The 23044-nt window shown below is 41.4% G+C and overlaps 1 protein-coding gene across 3 annotated transcripts in view; it reads left to right on the plus strand.

Moving 5' to 3' along the window:
* The first annotated feature begins 237 nt into the window (after window positions 1-237).
* Window positions 238-23044, plus strand: part of ABLIM1 (actin binding LIM protein 1) — a 227775-nt gene continuing 204968 nt past the window's right edge. For 2 of the 3 annotated variants that reach the window (XM_007469611.1, XM_007469612.1), the window contains exon 1: window positions 563-929. In XM_007469611.1, coding sequence (XP_007469673.1) covers window positions 872-929 — 58 coding nt within the window. In that variant the 5' untranslated portion in view covers window positions 563-871. Of the gene's footprint in view, window positions 930-23044 lie in introns of all 3 variants that reach the window. The other variant, XM_007469610.1, reaches the window with a different exon arrangement.

The raw sequence follows: 23044 nt of genomic DNA on the forward strand, positions 1-23044 counted from the left end.
TAAGTGTCTTCTCCCATTTAAACTGTCTTCATAATGTTTCCAGTTTGCAAAAGCCCTGGTGTTCAAAAATAACTGGGGGAAAAGTTGGACTGTGGGTGGTAGGTAATCCAACCCGGCATCAGGGCATTACTGACTAAAGGAAAAAATGCCTCTTCCTGAGCTTTACCGGAGGAGGCCATTGTTTTCAGACAGCCTGTACCTAATACAAAAGGGCTCCAAGTCCATGACTGGCCTCAGACCAGCGTTTTGTCAGGAAACAACATCCAAAGCCATGATGAACAGCCAGGCTGAGAGCGAAAGGAGTCTCCCCGAGTTGGAGTATTTTTGTTAAATCCTAGCACACACGAAAAAAGTGCTAAAAGCCCATCTGGTGAGATGGTCATTCATTAAGTGAAAAGAGGATGCAGAAGCCTTAGGGAAATCGATCCTTTTCTTTCTTCGTCTCACGTGTTTGAGTTATTGTGCCGTTCTGAATTGTGCAGGTTGGAGGAAAACCGGCGGAACGTTCTGGGCGTGTTTTAATAGTATCTTCCCAGAAAGGGCAGTTTTCTGCAGCTGTGGTGTCCGTGAACTGATGTGTTGTTCGGAGTAGTCTGTAGAATTGGTGGGAGACAGAGCACAGAGGGCCGGGAGATGAGGACTCTGTGCTTGAGGAAGGAGCTAGAATCCTGCTGGAAACTCCTCATTCTTCCAGAGCTGGCTGTGACACACCCTCTGGGTGGCACGCCCCTCCCTCGGGTCCAACTCAGCCCACAGATTCGTGGGAGGAAAGCCAGGGCCCAAGCCTCTCCTTTGAGGAGTGGATGCAGTCCTTCTGTGTGTCAGCCACCTCGGGAAGAAAAGCTGAAACCTTAGAGCTTTGTGCGCGTTAATGACCTGGGAACCCGTTGAGCTCATGGACCCTTATCACATCCTCGAAGACAACCAAGGTTTGACTGTCCATTTTTATAAACTCGACATACGTGCTGTCTGGGGTAGACTGTGTGTTTAAAAGATGAGGAGAGGTGCAGTGACTCTTCTACTGGTTAAAATAGTTGTACACTTATTATCTTAACCCTCTATGTGCATAACATGTTTGTATAAAATGCATATGTTATGTGTTAACGTATTTATAGATATCATTAATATAATGGGATTTAAAAATGGACAACCTATCCAAATTTAGATAGGTTGGTCTGTTGGAGCACTTTAGAAGGAGTCCGCAGTGACTGTAGGTGAACATCTGTGACCCCATTTCTGCTCACACGCTCCTTTCCTTTCACCCGCCATCTCCATGCCAGTACCTCTGTGTTAACATAGCTTCGAGATGAATTCTTTCATCCCCTTACGTTACAATGTAGTTTTTCTCTCCTTGGATCAGGCGCTCTGGGTGTTTTGAGCTAGGGATGCCATCCCTAGGGTGCTCCCCCTACAGTTGTGCTTCGTCAGACAGTTCGTACCCAGGTGAGACTGGCTTCAAAGGTGAGCCCGCCCTGCTCAGCATCCCCAGGCACCGACAGCCAATGCCACAGCCTCAGAGGCATCCCAAGGTGATTTTGCTGTGGCTGCTCCCTTGAAACCAGCAGACCTTGTCGATTCATGCTGATTCTTTTGATCCTAGACTGCTTAGGGTAAGTGATTGTAACATTTTGGCTTCTGGAGAGTAGACTATCCGGTAGTCCCATGTAAGGCAGATACGCTTTGTACCTCCCACCATCACTTTTGAACACCCTGCTCTTCTCGGTTTACCAGGACCTCCGGTGAGCTCTGGTTTGCCTTCCTGTAGGACTGGGGAGCCTTGGCATGCTACACTTCACATGTACACACTGTTGAGAGGTACAAAGGAACTGAATGTTGGCATACTCTGTAACTGATGAATAATTCATGGAGGCTTTCTGTGCCATAAAATTTTCTTCTATAAATGAACGTTACTTTGAAAGACAATGCTGATTGAAAAATCTGGAAATGTGGTGTCATATTCTTTATTGATCTGCCTTCAACATTTGCTGGGAAGGCAAAAGTTGACAAACATCAGAATAATTAAATTTAAAGCTGACAGTAGCCCCAGGTGGGCAGTAAGCCAAAACCTCAGCTGCAACTTTTTCTTACCAGGTTCTTTCTGAAGTGTAACCACCTGATGTTTACAAAAGGCCTCTAGATTCTTTGACACTCTCTGGGCTTTCTTTGAAGATAGAATCTGAATGATAACACTGTACATATTAATTAGTATCAACACACTACTGATATTTATAGTTGGAAACTATGATTCTATGGCTTTTCCTAACTGAAAGGGGTCTTAGAGATAAAACTAGAATATCTCAAGATGTCTAAGTTTCACTATTTGAATAAGTTTGAAGTCCTCTGATTCCTTGCGCTGTAAAAAGAGTAAATTTTTTTTTTTTTTGGCCGCGTTAGGTCTTCATTGCTGTGCGCCGCGGGCTTTTTCTAGTTGAGACGAGTGGGGGCTACTCTTCGTTGCGGTGCACAGGCTTCTCATTGTGGTGGCTTCTTTTGTTGCGCGGCATGGGCTCTAGGCGTGGGCTTCAGCAGTTGTGGCACGTGGGCTCAGTAGTTGTGGCTCACGGGCTCTAGAGCGCAGGCTCAGTAGTTGTGGCGCACGGGCTTGGTTGCTCCGTGGCATGTGGGATCTACCCAGACCAGGGATCAAACCTGTGTCCCCTGCATTGACAGGCAGATTCTTAACCACTGTGCCACCAGGGAAGTCCCAAAAAGAGTAAGTTTTCATTTCAATTTCCAGGAAAGATAGGGCAGGTTTTGGAAAATCTTACATGAAAGGGAGATTATAAATTAACAGAGTAAGTCATATCTGATTATATTTTTAGTGGTCACTGGAAAGAAAAATTCTTTCAAAAGAATTTCATTTCTTTTCTCCGTTTTTTCCTACTCCCCTCCTTTCCACTCCATGGCGTATTTTTAATGTATTTGGAATCTTTCCACTTGCTGCCAGCTGGAATCTACAGAAAGTGTATCCCTAGAACACTAAACAGTTGACTTGAATCTCAGTCATAATTAAATTGGAAGTTGGCAAATTATTCTGAGACTTAAAAGAGGCACACCTTATGTCTGTAACATAAGGAGTTGCACTACTCTGCATTGTTTCAAAAGTACTCTCCATAGGGAACATTGACCGTATTTTTTAATGACCTTTTTTTTTTTTAAATAGAAGGATGTTTTGAAAGGATGTCTAATAAACATGTTTGACCATGCTTGAATTTGGTGTCTTAACTGGTAGTTGGGTCCCAGATACTTTAAAACAACCAAGTTTTCACCTGCCCACCCATCCGTCTTTAATGAGTGCATCACCCTGTCTTTTTCTCCTGGCACAGCTTGAAAGCATTAACTACTTAGAGGACTGGTGATGTAAGACTTTGATACAGCAATTTATTATCTTCTTCTCTAAAGGATCTGCTTAGAGCTAGTGTTTGCATACAATTAACATTAGTTATTTAGGCATATGAGCTACCCAGCCTTCTATTTTATACTAAAACCTGACTGCTGACACATACTTCTCCATCATTAACATACTTTAAAGGTTGGGGTCATAGTCAGGATATTAATTCAGAATATCGAGATTTAATAAGACATCTCTAAATGCCATTCATTTGCAAAAAGGGGCAAAAATGCCGTGTGCTGATTGGCACCCCGTTTAGGTTCCATGTGAGAGAATGGAGTGTTGGGCATGTTTTTCTGCTTTAAGAGGCAGTCACAGCTGCCATGGAAAATGCGCTCCATCAAGGCCGGTGGCCAGTGGGTCAATTAGAGCATGACCCTGCTAGAGACATGTGTGAACGGTGGGAGCCCACCCAGAAGCAGGTTTGTGCAAAGCAGTCAAGCATCGAAGGGGCCTTGGGAGCTCCTGTCTGAGTCCTGTCTCCCCCGCAGATGCTGTTCGCAGGCTCCCCGGGCTTGTGACCTACCACGTGCCTCGAAGATCCTAGTGCAGTAGAAACTCCCTGAGCCTGGTATTACTCTTCTTTATAACGCTTTGCACGGGAACCATACCTCATGTGACGCGTGAATGAAGTGGTAGAGAGACTTAGAAGCTGAAGCGGGGTACACAGTGCTCTTGGGGAAAGGTCGGCGTGTTAGCGGAGTGGTATTATTTTATGGCAAGTCCATCTCTATGGTCTATTTTTAAATGATTTAAATGGTCCGTTCTGTTTATTTTTCACATACAGTGTGTTGCTGGCTATGTGAACACTCAAATGCACATGCAGGTTCATAGATTTAAGTAGCCACGTCACTTTTGAGGCTCTTGGCATGTCTTTCCTTACTTTTTTAACTTTAGAGGCCCTCTCACAGTAATAGTCTGTCTCTAATTGGTAGCTTCATCGGGGAGGATCTGCGGATGTGTCATAGAGCCCTCCCCCGACTTGGCATTAGAGCGGCTCATTAACGTTCTGTTTGTTCTCGTTAATTTACTAAGCATCTTACAGCAGGTGGCAGGTAGTGTGCTATGTATTGTTCAGAATAAATCTCTGTCATTTAGAGTCTATAGTCTTGGAAGGACTGCTGGCGTGTGTGTGCCAAAGATGTGCTGGGCAGCTAACCAACATGAGAAATTAGTAAGGACCTGAGCTGGGTGAAGAATACCAGTATTGGAATATAAGATGTAAGAACATGCAGTCACCTAAGGAATGTAAATTGGTGCAGCCAGTATGAAAAACAGTATGGAGGTTCCTTAAAAGCGAAAAATACAGCTACCGTATGATCCAGCAATCCCATTCCTGGGATATCGGGAAAAGATGAAAACTCTAATTTGAAAAGATACATGCACCCCTATGTTCATAGCACCACTATTTACAATAGCCAAGACATGGAAGCAACCTAAGTGTCCAACAGATGAATGGATAAAGAAGATGTGGTGTATATACACAATGGAATATTACTCAGCCATAAAAAAGAATGAAATTTTGCCATGTGCGGCAACATGGATTGCCCTAAAGATCATACTAAGTGAAGTAAGTCAGAAAGAGGAAGACAAATACCATATGATATCAGTTATATGTGGAATCTAAAGACTAATACAGATGAATTTGTATACAAAACAGAAACAGACTCACAGACATTGAAAACAAACTTACGGTTACCAAAGGAGAAAGGGTAGGGAGGGATAAATTAGGAGTATGGGATTAACAGATACACAGTACTATATATAAAATAGGTAAATGACAAGGATTTACTGTATAGCACAGGGAACTATATTCAATATCTTAACCTATAATCAAAAAGAATATGAAAAAATATATATATTTATAACTGAATCACTTTGCTGTACACCTGAAACTAACACATCATTATAAATCAATTATACTTCAATTTTTAAAAAGATGTGGTCACCTGAAGAGGTTAGGATGCTAGCTAGGGAAGCCCTGAGGGCTCCTTGGGATATAAATGACCCCACTGATTTCAGTGGGGCACAATCTGACCACAGGTCACTTCTCACCATGGCTGCAGCATGGGATCAGGGTGCCTCTGGTCCTCAGGAACCATTTCTGCCCCTGCTTATTGCCAGGACTACAAGGATTGGGGATTTATTTTCCTCTTGCTAAAATGCCTATTCTCTGGTGAATTTCAGAGTTATTTTTTTCTAACGTAAGTATATGATTTTGGACTTGTAGAAGGAAAGTATGTTCCTTCTGGACACAACGTTAAGTTCTTGAGCTCTAGAGACAAGAGATTTGGTTCACGTCATGGCTTTGATACCTACTAGCCAGGTAACCTTGGGCAAGTGTCTGAATTTCTCTAAGCCTCAGTTTCTGCTTCTATAAAATGGAGCTAATAGTAGGGCTACCTGCTTTATAAGATTGTGAGGATTAAATGAGGATGTCTATAAAACCCATAGCATGGTGCCTCATGTGTAATAATGAATGGGTTCTAGCATTAGCAATTACAGTCCCACCTGAGAAATTCAGCTGCTTCCAAATTATCTATATTGTTAAATAGTGACTTGGAAACCATAGGCTTTGATTCTAGTTTGGTTATTTTATTTTTATGTGTGTGTTTATTTATTTTAAATTAACAAATCATACAAGAGTAAGCTGTCACTGTAAAACTTTCAAATACTATATGAAAGGCAAAAGCTTCTCTTGACCACCATCCAAACCTAGGTGGTAACTACTATTATCAGTGTTATTTATTCATTTTATTTTCATCAAAGTAATGCATGTTCCTAGCTTTAGAAGTCAAGTAGTGTTTTCTTCCATGAACAGGAGACAAGGGAGTAAGACCCAAGGATTCTGGAGTTTTTCTGGCCTGACTTCCTAAGATCATCAAAACTATGGCATTTCTGTTACACAATGTGGCCTTTCTAGGTGGGACTTTTTGCTTTTTTATTTTTCATCTTTGGCTGGTATCAGTGAGGGTCAGTCTCCTGGCAGAGAGAAGAAAGGGAGGGGAAATGGAGGTTTGATGCTTTCCCGTAGAGACGTCATCCCATCCTCCTGTTCATCCTTCATCCCTGCCTTCAGTGGTACTTTGTGCCTCCAATAATGGGCCTTTCCCGGCTTGCCCCCGCGGTTGTTTCCCCTCCAGGTTAAGTTTCAGCTCCTCCCTCTCTGCTTATGTCACCCATTCACTTTCCAGCTTCCAAAATCGTGTTGACATGTCTACTGCTGTTGTTCCTTTCATGATCTTTTTGGGGTTTTGTGAAGACACAGTGTTAAACAATGTTCACAGCACCATGTTTAACCAGAAGCTCAAAGTTTCTGTAGATTTTCCCACTTAATTACTGTCTTATACTCTAATTATCTCACATTTTATTTAATCTCCTCCAACAGAATTATAAGTTCATTAATATTGAAACTGTGATTTTTCTATCTTTCAGAAATCTCATATCTTTCAGTAATGAGCACATGGTGGATGTGCGCTAAATTCTTTTTTAAAATTGAGCTAGCGTTGATTTATAACATTGCATAAGTTTCACATATACACTATTATAATTCGACTTCCAAATACACTACAGCATGTTATATATACCACATCTTCTTTATCCATTCATCTACTGATGGGCACTTAAGTTGTCCCCTTATCTTGGCTATTAAAAATAATGCTGTGATGAACATAGGGGTGCCTATAGTGTTTTGAATTAGTGTTTTCATATTTTTTGGACAAACACCCAGAAGTGGAATAGTTGGGTCATATGATAGTTCTATTTTAAATTTTTTTGAGGGATCTCCATACTGTTCTCCATAGTGGCTACACTAATTTACACTCCCACCAACAGTGCAGGAAGGGTTCCCTTTTCTCCACGCCCTCTCCAGCAATTGTTATTTTTTGTCTTTTGATAATAGCCATTCTAATGAATGTGAGTTGATATTTGTATTTGATTTCTCTGATGATTAGCAATGTTGAACATCTTTTCATTTGCCTGTTGGCTATTTGTATGTCTTCTTTGGAAAAATGCCTTTCAGAGCCTCTGTCTTTTTTTGTTTGTTTGTTTGTTTTGTTTTTTTGCGGTTACGCGGACCTCTCACTGTTGTGGCCTCTCCCGTTGCGGAGCACAGGCTCCGGACGCGCAGGCTCAGCAGCCATGGTTCACGGACGTGGGATCTTCCCGGACCGGGGCACGAACCTGTGTCCCCTGCATCGGCAGGCGGACTCACAACCACTGCGCCACCAGGGAAGCCCTAGATCCTCTGTTTATTTTTTAATCGGGTTGTTTTTTGTTGTTGTTGAGTTCTTGAGTTCTTTAGTCACTAAATTCTTATTGATTAGTTGATTGCTTTTCATATTTGGGTGAAAAGGGACATCATATATATTACCTTTAAGAGTTTGGTCCCATAAGAACCATGTCACTAAAACATATTACACCGGGACTTCCCTGGCGGTCCAGCGTTTAAGACTCCGTGCTTCCACTGCAGGGGCATTGGTTCTCTCCCTGGTCGGGGAACTAAGATCCCACAAGCCATGTGGTGTGGCCAAAAAAAAAAAAAAAAATTGCACCTTTTTCACTTTTGCCTTTAAGATTCCAAAGGAATATAAGTATTAGCAGTAAGTATTATCAGACAAGGTACTCTTATATCAATTAGTTATTCCTGCTTCATAAACCATTCCAAAAGTTGGAAACTTAAAGCAACAATCATCTACCATTTTTCATGAGTCTGCAGGGTTGGCCGGGGATCAGCTGCTTTCTGCTGAATCAGTGGGCAGTTTGGCAGGCTCACCACATGTTTGGAGGTAACTCTGCTCCACGCATCTCTCATCCTCCTCTTGGGACCAGCAGGTTATCCCAAAGACGTCCCCATCACAGTGAAGCAGAAGGGCAAAGGGCAAACAGAGATCTGCATGACCTCTTTGAGGCCTAGCTCAGAAGTGCACAGTTACTTTCTTCCTCCTTATTCTACAGGCCAGAGCAAGTTACACGGTCAAAGTGGTGGGCAATGTAAAGTTCCATGGCAGAGGGCTTGGGTACAAGGAGGGAAGATGAAGCACGGCCACGAAGGCACCCTATCTTGCCTTCTGTGCAGTGACAGGAGCCCTGGCATGAATGGACACTTATTGAGACTCACTTAAGTAAAAGTCTTATGTCCAGCTAACCGTGCCAGACTTTCATTTTTTATTTAAAAAACAAGGGGACTTCCCTGATGGCGCAGTGGTTAAGAATCCACCTGCCAATGCACGGGACACGGGTTCGAGCCCTGGTCCGGGAAGATCCCACATGCTGTGGAGCAACTAAGGCTGTGCGCCACAACTACTGAGCCTGCGTTCTAGAGCCCGTGAGCCACAACTACTGAGCCCATGTGCCACAACTACTGAAGCCCGCACGCCTAGAGCCCGGGCTCTGCAACAAGAGAAGCCACCGCAATGAGAAAACCCGCGCACCACAACAAAGAGAAGACCCTGCTCGCCGCAACTAGGGAAAGCCTGCATGCAGCAACGAAGACCCAGTGCAACCAAAAATAAAAAAATAAAAATAAAATAAAATAAATTTAAAAAATAAAATAAAATAGAGAGACAGTTCTAACCCTCAAGGACTTTACTAATCACACTTGAGGAAATGATGTACGGATGAAACTAGTGAATAAGATGATTATAGAGCAAAAAGCTAAGAAACAGAAGATTTGAACACTTTGTATGTGACTAGCCTAAAGCAAACTTTTGCTGTAAAGGACAAAATAGTAAATATTTTAACCTTTGTGAGCTGAGTGGTCTCTGTTGCAGTTATTCAGCTGTGGTTTCAGCACAGAAGTAACCATAGATAATACACAAATGGATGGCCATGACTGTGTTCTGATAAATCTTTATTTGTAAAACAGGACAGCAAGCATTAGTTTATAGACCACTGGCCTAGAATATTGAAAGAAATAAGACAGGGTCAGTTATGGAAGACTTGCTGAAAAAGGAGCAATGGTTTCCAAGGCAATAAAGATTAATTTAGCTCAACAAGATGTGTTTTAGATATGAAGTCAGAAAAAACTTATGGTCATTCAATAGGTAAATTTTCCAACAGGTTAATGTGGTTCAGTCAGAATGAAAACTCATTTCTCTTCAAAAGTATTACTTGCTGCAAATGATTTCTGCTTCTGATTGCCTGTTTGAAAACATGTTTAAGAATGTTAATATTTTTCCTTAGTTGGAGGATGAGGAAAGAAAGATTTGAAAATAAAGTAAAAGAAATACCTAATTAAAGAGATTAGATTTTATGCCACCTTAAAATTTGTGTTTGACTGATGTGACCTAGATTTGTATAAAGGAGCCAGAGGGATTAATAGGAATGATTTATTTTTAACTATTAAGAAACAATATGCAGGGCTTCCCTGGTGGCGCAGTGGTTGAGAGTCTGCCAGCCAATGCAGGGGACACGGGTTCATGCCCTGGTCCGGGAAGATCCCACATGCTGCGGAGCAGCTGGGCCTGTGAGCCATGGCCGCTGAGCCTGCGCGTCCGGAGCCTGTGCTCCGCAATGGGAGAGGCCACAATAGTGAGAGGCCTGCGTACCGCAAAAAAAAAAAAAAAAAAAAGAAACAATATGTAGAATTTAAGTGGGTATTTCTCCACCTAAATTGTATTTCACTTAGATTTTCCTTAGTAATCCTCATGCTCCGCCTATATTTGAAGAAAAAAAAGCCCAGAATACTGTTAGAAAGTAAAGTTTTTTGCTCAAAATCTTTAATACGTGTTTACTCATTTGTAGTCAGCTTGTCATCAATAGCCTATATCTTGACAGATTTCTGCTGATTAAATCCAGATAAAGAAGAGTTTGGACCGTAGCTTTAGGAAAGCGGGGAAGGAGGGATGCCCCCTTGGATAAGATTCTTAATTTTATATACACTCCCAAATGTAAAATAGATAGCTAGTGGGAAGCAGCCGCATAGCACAGGGAGATCAGCTTTGTTCTTCGTGACCACCTAGAGGGGTGAGATAGGGAGGGTGGGTGGGAGACACAAGAGGGAGGAGATATGGGGACATATGTATATGTATAGCTGATTCACTTTGTTATAAAGCAGAAACTAACACACCATTGTAAAGCAATTATACTCCAATAAAGATATTTTAAAAAAAAGAATAGTTTAGAAGATGAAAATGGAGAAAGTTTAGGTTAGTGTGCTTTAATTTAGTATTGAAAATCCTCATATTTTAAAAAAGCAAACCCACTCTAATATTATTATAATTATTATAATAATTATAATAATTATTATAATTATCACACTGTTCATTTTGTCATTTTTATTTATTACTACTTCATATCTGTGTAGTAAAATAGTTGATCAAAAAAAAAAAAAAACTTTTCTAAAGCTTCGTGTTTTTCTCAGATATCTCTTAGTTTTTCCCTCCTGGTGGAAATGTCAAAATATACACAGAAGAAGGGGTCTGAAAGGTATTATTTTATTTCACTCATTTAATTTATTATTTATTGAGCTCCTGCTTTGTGTCAGTCGCTGCATTAGGACCTGGGGATGCAACAATGAGGAAGATCAGCTCTGATTCTTCCCGTTGGGGTACTCAGGGGCCAGCAATGGCCATGGACGGGTGACCACAGTGCATCAATGTATCGGGGGGGGGGGGGCCCAGGGGGGGTCCCAGAGGGAGGGAACCAGTCTCAAAAGTAAGGGGGATTTTTCCCAAGGTAAATGAACTCCCTCCTGATTTTACATACATATGATTAAACTAAAACTGCTAAAGTACAGTGCGTGTCACATGACAAGCACTAAAATTTTTTTAGCCACATCTTAATTATTGTTATTCTTAATGTTACTGTGGAGGCAACACACTGTTAAAATCTTCAAAATCAGACATTTATATGAATGCTCTGAGAGTCACAAAGAGACTCAAAATAAATTTTCTTCTTCATAACTAGATAGAATATCTGTAAGTTTATTGGAAGGCTGGATCTTAGGAAGTTTCCCAGCAGATCCTTTACCTAATCCTTTTTCTCATAGCCTGTCTGTGGCTCTCTCTCTCTGTGAACACAACAATAAGAAAGGAAATTAACGAGAGAAAAGAGAATGTCTCAAGAAAACATAATGTGTGTAACAAATTAAAAGAAAATGTAAGGTAATAATCAGTAACAGTGAGAGTGGATTTATATGATTATTTTACCTGGGAAAAATGGTATTTTTCCAAGAAACTCAGGGGATTTCAAATGATGTTCTTAAAACCTACCAGGAATTTCTTTTAATTTTATTGCTAACCTCAGGTATGATGACTAGGAATGGCAAATCCTAAGTTCTTTCACGGTGCAGTTTTATTTTAATAAATACATTAAAATAATAACTTTAATAACTTTCTCCATTTTCATCTTCTACAGCTTCTAAACTATTGTTTTCTTTTTTGTAACATCTTTATTGGAGTAGAATTGCTTTACAATGGTGTGTTAGTTTTCATATATATTTCATACATATATGGGGATATATGTATATGTACAGCTGATCCACATTGTTATAAAACAGAAACTAACACACCATTGTGAAGCAATTCTACTCCAATAAAGATGTTAAAAAAATAATTTGAGATGGAACATAAAAGCTGAAACCAATTTCTGGGATAAAACAGACGAGAAAGTGCTCATAAGCACGCATTAAACAAAGATTTCTTTAAAAAAAACGTCAAAAGCAAGCACTAGCCAAAAAAGAAAAAAGTCGCTAAATTAAAATTTTATTAAAATTAGGAATGGTTCATCAAAGGATATCATTAAGAAAATGAATGGGCAAGCTACCATCTAGGAGAAGGTAGTTGCATTGTGTTTGAAAAAGTACTCATATCCAAGGTATATAAAGAACTCCTACAAATCAATAAGGAAAAGGCATATAATCCATATTTGGCACAAACATCTACTTCACAAAAGAGGATATCCAAAATGGCCGATAAACATGAAAAAAGTCTCACCATCATTAGTCATCACCCCAGTGAGACACCATTATTCATCTGACAGAATGGCTAAAATTAAAAGGGCTGATAATACTAAATGTTAGCAAGAATGTGGAACAACTAAAATTATCCTGCATTGCTGGTGGGAATATAAACTGAACCAGTCATTTTGGAAAAGTGTTTGAGAGTACCTTCAAAAGTTAACATACATCCACTGTATCCTAGGTATATAATCAAGAGAAATCAGCATGTATGTCCACTAATGGACATCTATAATAATGTTCATAGCAGTTTTATTTATAATAGCCCCCCACCAAAAAGCCAAATGTCCCAAAACAGGAGAATGGATAAATTAGTTGTGTAGTTGAGGTGTATTTTTCCAACGGAATATTACCCAACAATAAAACAAAACTACTGATACACACAACATCATGGATGAATTGAACAAACATTATGCTGAGTAAAAGGAGCCAAACATGGATAAGTACATGCTATACATACATTTTGAAGCTGAAATTCAAGCAAAGCTAATCTATTATAAGTCAGAATAGTGGTTTCCTAGAGGGAGAGGAGATGTAGCATCGACCGGGTATAAAGAACCCTTCTGGGATGTCAGGAACGTTTTAGATCTTGATCTGGGAGGTGGTTACATGTTGTGCACATGAAAAAACTCACTGAGCTGTGTACTTGAGATTTGTGAACTACTGCATGTAAGATATAGTTCCATTAAAATTTTAACATTAAAGTCATAACGATAGATTCGAATGACATGGGGAAAAGTTTCGGTAAGCCAAAGTTATAAATTGCATATGTAATGTGATGTGAAATAAAGATTTTCATAGAAAACCACTGAAAGAAAATATACTGAAGAATTAACAGTGATTTCTGGGTGGTAGGACTGTGTTATTTCCATTTATTAGTAGTTTTCAGCATCTCCTAAATTTTCTCTAATGAAGATTATTACTTCTATAACAGAAAAGCTGAAATGGGAACAACTGTAACTAAGAAGGTATTTGACGTAACTTGATCCTCAATTGTAAATCCATTTTGATATTTTGGGGGTTGGAAGTAGCAATTTAGGACAGGCAAATTCATAGAGCTGTAGGGTTAGCGAAAGCTTCATGGGGAAAACCTCAGGGGAACTGAGACAGCATGTAGGGAAGATGTGGTTAGAAGCAGGAGCCGGGCTGGACAGCTAACCTTGTGTGATGTTGTCTTTGACCTGCGATCCTCAGTCTATGTTCGTTGACTGTGTTTCTATCCACTTTATGGATTCTGTGGTCCTTCAAATGTATAATTGCTTTTTCACTTAACATGTTAATCTTTTAAGCCATTTGTAATCCTTATTCCTAAAAAACTCTTTTCCTATCCTTTTACATCTTCAGGCATTACCGTTTGCTCTGTTCTCTATTTTGCGGCATCCTTCCCCCACCACCCTGCTTCTCCATATGCCAATGTGAGTTTAAAAATTAATAGTCCCAAGGCATTCTCTCCTCCTGAGAAATAAATAAATAAAACAATACCAGAAACACACACACACACACACACACACAGAGCTCCAAATGATCCATCTGTTGAAGACATCCACCGTCCACTTCATCCTGGTTCAGGCTATTTTTGTTTGCTTTGTCTTGAGAGCTCCTATATTGAAAGCCGTTAAACAGTACTTAGGTTTTCATCAGAAAATGAAAAGCAAATCACTTTGTTTTTCCATTTTATACCTATTACAGAACTGTGCACAAAGAAACGCTCAAGAAATGCTGATTGAATTTCCCTTCTACAGATCATGGTCTATGCCACATTCAGATTTTTCCGTGCACATTTTTACTGATGAGTGCACATTTATAATTATGAAGCGAATTGTGGAAGGGGTCATATTCTTTAGAATCCAGTATTTTTCTGAATCTGTTCTCTGCAAACCTGTATCCTCTTAAGTGAGTTTAATTACTACATTTAAAGGATGAATTGAATTGAAGGATGAATTGAAGTCTTTTGAAAGTGTTTTTTTTTTAACTGCTTCTCTTCTTTTTTTGGCAGGGTAAGCAATAGCGTTATGCTGTTACTGGAAATTTTAGTCAATAAAATGTTTGTTTCTTTAATTAGAATGCTAGGAAGCACTGCTGAGTTGGATCATCTATTTAATAGTGCAATGAGCTGAGAGGTTTGAGCATTTGTGTGCAGAGGGTCAATTTCAGTAAATTGAGTATATATGGGCAATTTTAATATTTTTTCCCAGATAACTTACATCTAGTATTCGTTTTAAGGTCCAATGTTCATAAATATTTGTGAAGCGTCTCCCCTGAAACAGACACAGAAATGAGAGAGACCACCTTTGCTTTCAAGGAGTTCCTGGTCCAGTGAGTTCTTTTCTCCTTCATCCATTCCCACGGCCCCAACCCTTACTTTGGTGGATGCTGCCAAAGTTACACCTCCAGCTTTGACTTCTCCCCTGGGAGCTAGAGCAGCATGCCCCATTTCCTGCTGGTTGCCGCGCCATGGATGTTCTGATGACATCTTAAACTCATATTACATCTGAAATTATCACCTTCTCATTCTCTTTCCTATGTCTCTTTTCTCAATGGCTCTACTTTTTTCCAGTCACTCAAGCTCTAACCTTTGGGAGTTCTAACAAAACCCCTTACACTGCAAATTTATTTCCCCCTTGCTAAGCATCCACCTCCTTTTATTCTGGCCACTTGTCCAGTGGAGTCACCTCCTATAAACACTGCCCATCCTCAGAGCGGCTGGGTGTGTGAGTCCATGCAAGAAAGCGGTGGCTCAGCAGGATACCCTATATTTGTGGGAAGATCTTAGAACGATCTTGTGTTCCTTATCTACTAATAACCCTGTCTCACTCCACTTGCCCCTTGGTTGTCAAACTTACCCACCTCTCTTCCCTTCTCAACCTAGGCTGGGTGCTTTCCCTTCCCTTCTTCCTCCTAAATGATCACGCTTAATTGATTGCTTCCCCATTTCCACTTCTCTTTCTGACTCAGTATTTGCAGAGACAGGCAGCTCTTCCATTGGATTATCTCCCTCAAGCACTTGCGCCTTCCAATTTGTCACAGCCTGAAGTTCTCCCAACCCCCAATACTGCCTGCCTAGGCAGCTCCCAAATCGTGGCCTGCCCCAACGAATGACATGGTGTCAAAACTGGTATGCTTTGAGACTCCAAAAGTAGGTTTTGCGTTTGTTCCCATTTCCAAAGTTCATGATATGATGTTTACCATGGGATAATAACATACAGTTTATGATTTATAGCATATTGGAGGGAAGCTATGATTTTTGCATTGGGGGAAACATGAGAGGCAAAACTTAATGGAGAAACATAGATGAATCTCGAAAACATGCTGAACAAAAGAAGCTGGGGGCAAAAGGGTACCTACTAGATAGTTCTATTTATATGAAGCTCTAGAATGAGAAAAATGGTGAGAGAAATCAGAATAGTGGTTGCCTCTGATGTGGAGGTGGAGAGCGACTGGGAAAGATCACAAGGGAACTTTCTGAGGTGACGGATGTGTTCTATACCTTGAGAGAGGTGTGGGTTACATGGGCGAATGAATTTGTCTAAACTCATTGAAGTGTACGCCTAAGATCTTCACTGTAGGTAAAAATTTTATAAAAGAAACAAAAAATTAAGGGGAAACATACAGAGTAGAATTTATAATAGTATCCTCGTGATTAGAGATAAAGGATTATATAATGTAGGTATAAAGAAAACAATGTAATGGAGAAAGGACATGCTTTTGCATTCGTGGCAAGGAAAAAATGTGGTAAAATTTGCTCTGGAAGTAAGTGCTGCTGGTATCATACACTCAATTGTTTGGGAATAATGCCACTTTTGTGATGGTTCATAGCAGATATGTCATAATTAAAATCCAATTCTGCAAGTAAGAAAATATCTTGTATGTGAAACCTTCCAATGTTTCTAAAATTCTTCCACCCCTTTGCCTTCCTCCAGTACCTGAAATAAATCACAACTGTTTGGTTCAAGCATGGTGAGTAGGAGAGTTTCCATCATAGGTTTGCAAAAACAGATACATAGATCTTACTTAGGCTGGTAACCCACAGGCCATGATAGGCCTGTGAACATGTGTTGCTTTCTTTCTCTTTTTGCGGGGGTGGGGAGGATGTGGATCTTTTTTGTTGTTGTTTTTTTTGCTTTTTTAAAATTACTTGCAAATGTTTGAAACTTGGGATATTTCACGTAAAAATCTGAATACCTGGTAACCCTTGGCTAGCGTTCCAAAACAGCAATAATTGCCTGGATCTGAATAGTGGCTCCTTCTTTAGGTGGGGAACATACTTTACACACATCTCACTACAAGTATCACAAGTATCTTAGGCCCCAGCTACTGCCTCAATTGTTGTTTTAATTTCTATTTTCAGTCCCATAAGTATTTGACTATGCAGCCTTTGAGTTAACATTTATAGAGCCCCTCATATGTTCTAGGAATTATTAGGGGCTTTAGCAGATACATAAGGTAGATACTATTACTATATCCATTTTACAGACAAGGCAACCAAGGTTTAAATAAGTGAAGAACTTATCTGAGGTTGCCCAGCAGTAAGTAAGCCAGAATCTGAAGGACGTTTTCTTACTCCAGAGCCCATGCATTTACCCACCACATTGTTGTTCTCCTTTGTTTATTTTTAGCTTTAGTACTAACCTCTGGTTGAGTTCTTGTTGGTTTCCTTATGATTTATTTTGATAGAATAACCCCTGGTCTCCAAACTCTCTTGATTTTGCATCCTTAGCAGTAAAAAAACCCATGCCTATTTATGTTCATTATTTACTAATAAATAATACTCTTGTATATTAATATTATATACATTCTAAAGCATACATATATTCTAAAATGTTAAAGAATAAGATTATGTATATATTTATATATATGATATCTCATATATATATATATATATATATATATATATATATATATAAAATTTTCTTTCTACACTGCAATAAATTATCTTTTACGTATTGCATACCCTATTTTGACAACCAGTACATGAAACAATGCCTGGACGATGATTCTGCCTGAAAGCATCTTTCATGTCAGAGACTCCCAATTTTGAATCCAATAAATTGTCCCTTCCAGATAAAGGGTGCAGTAGAAAGTCACCAGATCAGCCCAGATTATGGAAAGAACAAAATTCTCCTTCGTTAGAAAAATACTTGTTTGTCTGTAACCACATTGACAACACTGTGCTCTAACCTTTTACAGCCCTGAACTTCAAAATGGCTAACAGCATCTCTTATTGATATTAAGGTCTCATATTTACCTTTGGGTAGTATAGGTTCTCTTCAAACCTCTAATTCTGACTGTGAGTTTAGTTTCAAGGGATGGAGTATCCTCCCGGGTCTCAGTTTCTCAGTCGGAGCTGCAGGGGATCCGTGTAGAGCTTGTACCCTCTCACCTCACAGGGCTGCTGCCATGATTAACAAAACTGGACAAAAACAAGTGCTGAGAGAGGCTTGTGAAATAATGAATCACTGTGAAATGCATCTGTGGGTACGTGCCAAGAGTTTTCCCGGAGTTCTGACACTGTAAAGAATGGCTGTGAGGGCTTCCCTGGTGGCGCAGTGGTTGAGAGTCCGCCTGCCGATGCAGGGGACACGGGTTCGTGCCCCGGTCCGGGAAGATCCCACATGCCACGGAGCGGCTGGGCCTGTGAGCCATGGCCGCTGAAGCCTGTGCTCCACAACGGGAGAGGCCACGGCAGTGAGAGGCCCGCGTACCACAAAAAAAAAAAAGAATGGCTGTGAGCAGCATTTGGGGGGCATGTCTTGTGCGTGTGTTATTCTCTGACTAGAGTTGTTTATATGTGGACGGATAGGTTCTGCCTTCTAAGACCTGAGCTTTCCCTGATCTTCCTTCCCATAATCTTGTGTGATCTGAATAAAGCTTTCTTCTGGAGCATTCTGTTTGGATTGTTCTTTTCTGTCTTACCCTAGTCCCCTTCTTTTCTTAATAAGTTTTTTCTTCAAGATCCAGATCAAACACCCTATTCTCCAGAATCCCACCAGCCCCAGGCTGACACATCCTTTCTCTCTCAGGCACTTTCATAACCTCAGAGCATGGCATTGAGAGCATGGCAAGGGAACACACTTGACACACACGCCCTGTGGACTCCCTCGAGGGAAAGCCTTCTTTTGTGTGCTATTGTTGGAAATGTAACAGAAATACATAAAATTGTCCATGTAAAATCTGAAACATAAACCACGTCTCTTTCTGAAACACATTTTTTTTTTTTTTTTTTTTTCCTTGCGTTATGCGGGCCTCTCACTGTTGTGGCCTCTCCCATTTGCGGAGCACAGGCTCCGGACGCGCAGGCTCAGTGGCCATGGCTCACGGGCCCAGCCGCTCCGCGGCATGTGGGATCTTCCCGAAACGGGGCACGAACCCGCGTCTCCTGCATCGGCAGGCGGACTCTCAAGCACTGCGCCACCAGGGAAGCCCTGAAACACATTTTTTAAGACAGAAAATTAAAAGGTACCACTAACTATATCTCAGATATCTAAACCAAACCCCTCCCCCATCTTTTATTGCACTAACTATACGCTGGGGTGGAACTACCAAGTTACACTATAGTTAAGCATATACATGCCCACGTCTCCAGCTAATTTCCATGCTCTCTGAAGGCCCTTGTCTTATTCATCATTGAAGCAGCTAACACCTGGACTGTCCTATTGTGACACTCAGTATATCTTTGTGGAATGAAGAGAGCTCCCTTAAACAAAGGATGCAGAAAAGGCTGACACTGATTTTCATCAGCAGGTTTCCTGTTATATTCCTTGTCTACCTTACATATGTCTTGTGACCACAAACTCCAGGGAGTTCCTCTTTGAAGTCAAAGTTTAAGTGCAGAGGTGAGTGATCTCTAGAAAAGATGTGGTGAGCAAAAGGCCCTGATTATGGCATAGTCAGGAAGTAGACTGTTCGGGGTGGAATAGATTATTTGACATTTTCTAATAAATTGACAGTGAACATGAGATTTGCCAGAGTGAGTCGGAGCTATTCTGTGTCGAGATAGATAAATTATGAATACCTCAAACCATGCCACTGGAAACGCTCCCCTCTGCAGTCTCCCTCCTGGGAGGGCCCTAGAGGGGAGGCCGGAGCAGGCAGTCACCGCGCACCTGCTCCGGGTCCAGCGCCTCCATCAGTGGTGGTGCAGAAAAGTGCTGATGCCGGACTTTCTCTTTCCTATGCTCAGCTTTTTATCCCACCAGCAAGAACAACCTGTCTCCTAATGACAAACCACTGGGACAGCTTTCTGTGGCCACAGCTGGCCTGGGCCACTCAGGCATGTGCCTGTCACCGAGTGCCTTCCAGTCCAGTGGCACTTAGATGAGCTCTGACCAGCAGGAGGATAACCACGTCCTGAAGCTGCATATGTGGGAACAGGAGTTCTCAGACCCTTAAAGCAGTTATTAATGACCAAAGCGTGTTTTGTCTTTGATATCTGCCTTTTATCCAAGTATTGTGTACCCGTATTTTACAGTGACTTATCAAGAGTTGTCAAATTCTATTTACAAGGCCCTGAGCAGCTAGTATGTGTAGAGTCCTACGTGAAGGAGACAGGATGACAGAGGCAAGACTCCTGACCTCTAGAAACTTAGCACCAGTGGGGAAAACAAGGCCGTCTACAGGTAACTGTGTTACAAGGCAGGTATGATAAATCCCACGGCAGAGCTGCTTTTGAAGACAAGACAGGAAAAAATTGATTCTAGCTGGAGGGATTCTGGAAGTCTTGATGGAGAAGGTAGCAGCTGAGCTGCATTTTTAAGCACAGATGGAATTTCAGAAAGATCAGGTGGGAGAAGGTTGAGGTATTTCAGGAAAAGAGAAAGAAGCACAGAAAGAATTAAGGGTTGGGGAACATGGGGTGTGTTCAGGGCAGGAGAAGTTTCGGCAACGGAAGGAGACCCCAGCCTTGTGGGTTGTGATCTGGGGTAAGTAACGTTAGTGCTCTGACTCCGTGGAACAGATTCGTGAGGCAGCCTTGTCTAACACACGGGGTTCGAGCTCCGGGGAAGCCTGTGACCATCCCTGAGCTGATTCCTGTCTGCGGCTGCTTCCTTGAAGGCATTCCAAGCCTGCCTCTCGTTGCTATTTGGAAATCTTGCCTGTGGAGAGTATCGTTAGAGGGTAATCTGAGACACTTGCTGTCTGTTAAACTAATTATGCTTCAGTCCTCAGAGTGCCTTGGTGCTCTCAATCCTAAATGCTTAGCAGATTTAATGTAGCATCTGAATTATTAATGGAGATGATATGGAAGAGGGGGCTTGGCTGCTTGTCCCGTTTTGAGCAGGTCTTGGACGGGTGGCATTACGGGAAGAGAGGCAGCTGCTTGCAGAGTGATGGACGAAGCAGGCCTTCCAAAGGAGCCCTACCCAGACAGGAGCCTGTGCCAGTATGCTCAGAAAATCACAGCCTGCCTTGGAGGGATGGGTAAGACCCCTTAAACATTGGGCTTTGTGGAGGAGATGCCCAGGTTAATGTTGCAGGGGAACAGAAGGACTAAAGACTTGCTGGTGGCAGGGAGCAGGTGTAGCTGCTGGAGTGAGAGAACCTCCAGCGAGCCGAGGCGTAATCGTCTGGAAGTCCGGTCGATGGTGCCCCTTCCTCTGAACCCTCCCACTTAAAAAACCGCTGTTTCTCTGCTTACTCCATTCTGCTCAGCAGCGAAGATTATCCTGATTATTGTGAACTACTTGCAGGTGCTTTCAGTGGACTTGCTAAGCTCTTCTGTTTGCTCGCTTCTGATTAAAACAAAATCCAAAACTGAAAAACAAGTAGTGCTATTTGTCACTGATGAAGCCACAGGCTGTAAATTCAAACTATTTCCTTGTAAAACTAAATCCCATAAAAATTGGCATCTTAAAGGTGGTAATATTCTCTCTTAAAATTTTTTTTTTCTTAGCAAAAAGCAGGTAAATCTTAGCAGGTGATTCAAAGGGGGAGGAGGGACATTTGTCTGAAAAAAAAAAAGACCTAAATAGTTACATGGGGGCTTCCCTGGTGGCGCAGTGGTTGAGAGTCCGCCTGCCGATGCAGGGGACACGGGTTCATGCCCCAGTCCAGGAGAATCCCACATGCCGCGGAGCAGCTGGGCCCGTGAGCCATGGCCGCTGAGCCTGCGCGTCTGGAGCCTGTGCTCCGCAACGGGAAAGGCCACAGCAGTGAGAGGCCTGCGTACCGCAAAAAAAAAAAAAAAAAAGTTACATGGGATAAAATTAAAGTCAGAGTTCACTTGCGGAGAATTGCTGCAGGGATTGACCTGTGACTGGCGCACTAAGAGCAGTACTTAAGGCATCTGTCCCCTGAGCACTGTGCAACCCCCAAATCCTTGGTTCTGAGGTTGGGGTTCATCTCATTATTGAGCTTCTACAGTATGCACAGGCAGAGTGCTCAGGGCCTCTCAGTGCTGGTTGAAGCTCTTGGTTCATTTTCCCAAGGACAGTTTCTTTTCATCTTTTATCATAGAAGAAAAGCTTGTTTAGGTGCAGTGGAACTGTTGCTAGCAGCATTAGGAAAGTCCTATCTGATAAGATATGCAGGCCACACAAACAAATTACACATTCGTAATTAGCATTAGCTTTGTAGTGTAATGCATTGTGACACCTTGTTTTATAACCATGTGAACTGTCACAGAAACCACTTTACTGCTCTGTAAATGCTGTCACTGTAATTTTACATGAGCTGCGGCAAGAGGCTGATGTTGGGGCAGCGGTGGAAGAAATGGGTCCACTGGTGCTTCCCTAGGGATCGCCTCCATACCGTGCTTTCATGGCTGAAGAGGTTGCTGTCAGGCAGATACCACTGAAAGTTTATTTTTAAGACTGGAGGTGTGGCCTCTGCTGGGTGTTTACAATGAGCTATGTGGAAGAGGTTAAGCTAAGAACTCTGGGCACTCTGGAAAGTGGAACTTAACTCAAGGGTGCCCAGTGTCACTGCTGACTCCAGCTCCCAAGCAGCCAGCATCTGAATTCTTAACTCTCTCCACCACCTGAAAAAGAACTCAGTACCTCACATTTACATGCAATGAGATTGTCTTTAAAAGCAAACCAACCTCTGTTATTCTCATCAGCCTTCTTTATGGTTCATATTTACTTTCCATCCTGACCTAAAATTTATAAAATAGATAGAACTTCTTATATATAATCCTTTTATTGAAGAAGAACTTAATTTTTTTCCTTTTACAGTTTATCAGTACATAACTGCTTTTTAACTACATATATGGATCTATAAACTTGTCCAGAAATTTAGGTGTGGCCTGAATATGTTCTGCTGACACAACAGCTGAGTCAGTGCTGTAGAATTCGATTTAGTGGGCAATGCTTGACAAGTTTAGGGACCGAGAAGGCAGGATAGCTTTGTCACGGAGTAGTTATACTTTTGCTTGGTCGGGAAGATGCTGGATTTGAAAAAACGTCATCTTATCTGTCCAAAGTCTATGTTTGTGTATCGTTAGTATATACTAGAGCCTATGTTTAAAGCGGCTGTGTTCAGCTTCTCTACATAGAAACATATATATGTTTCACAAACAGGCCATGTGGACACACAATAAGCAGATAGACCTTCTCACTTTCTCAGTTTGCAAAGGACAGGCCTATAGGAAACTGACCACAGGAAGAAGGAATTCACGGTTTAGGGAGGAGGTTCCCACATTACAGTGTTTATTAGAAAAACACTCTAGAAGAACTAGTAGGTCTACAATGGGCCTC

This window comes from Lipotes vexillifer, unplaced genomic scaffold, assembly GCF_000442215.2.
Source record: "Lipotes vexillifer unplaced genomic scaffold, Lipotes_vexillifer_v1.1 scaffold240, whole genome shotgun sequence".
In the NCBI taxonomy this organism is placed as follows: Eukaryota; Metazoa; Chordata; class Mammalia; order Artiodactyla; family Lipotidae; genus Lipotes; species Lipotes vexillifer.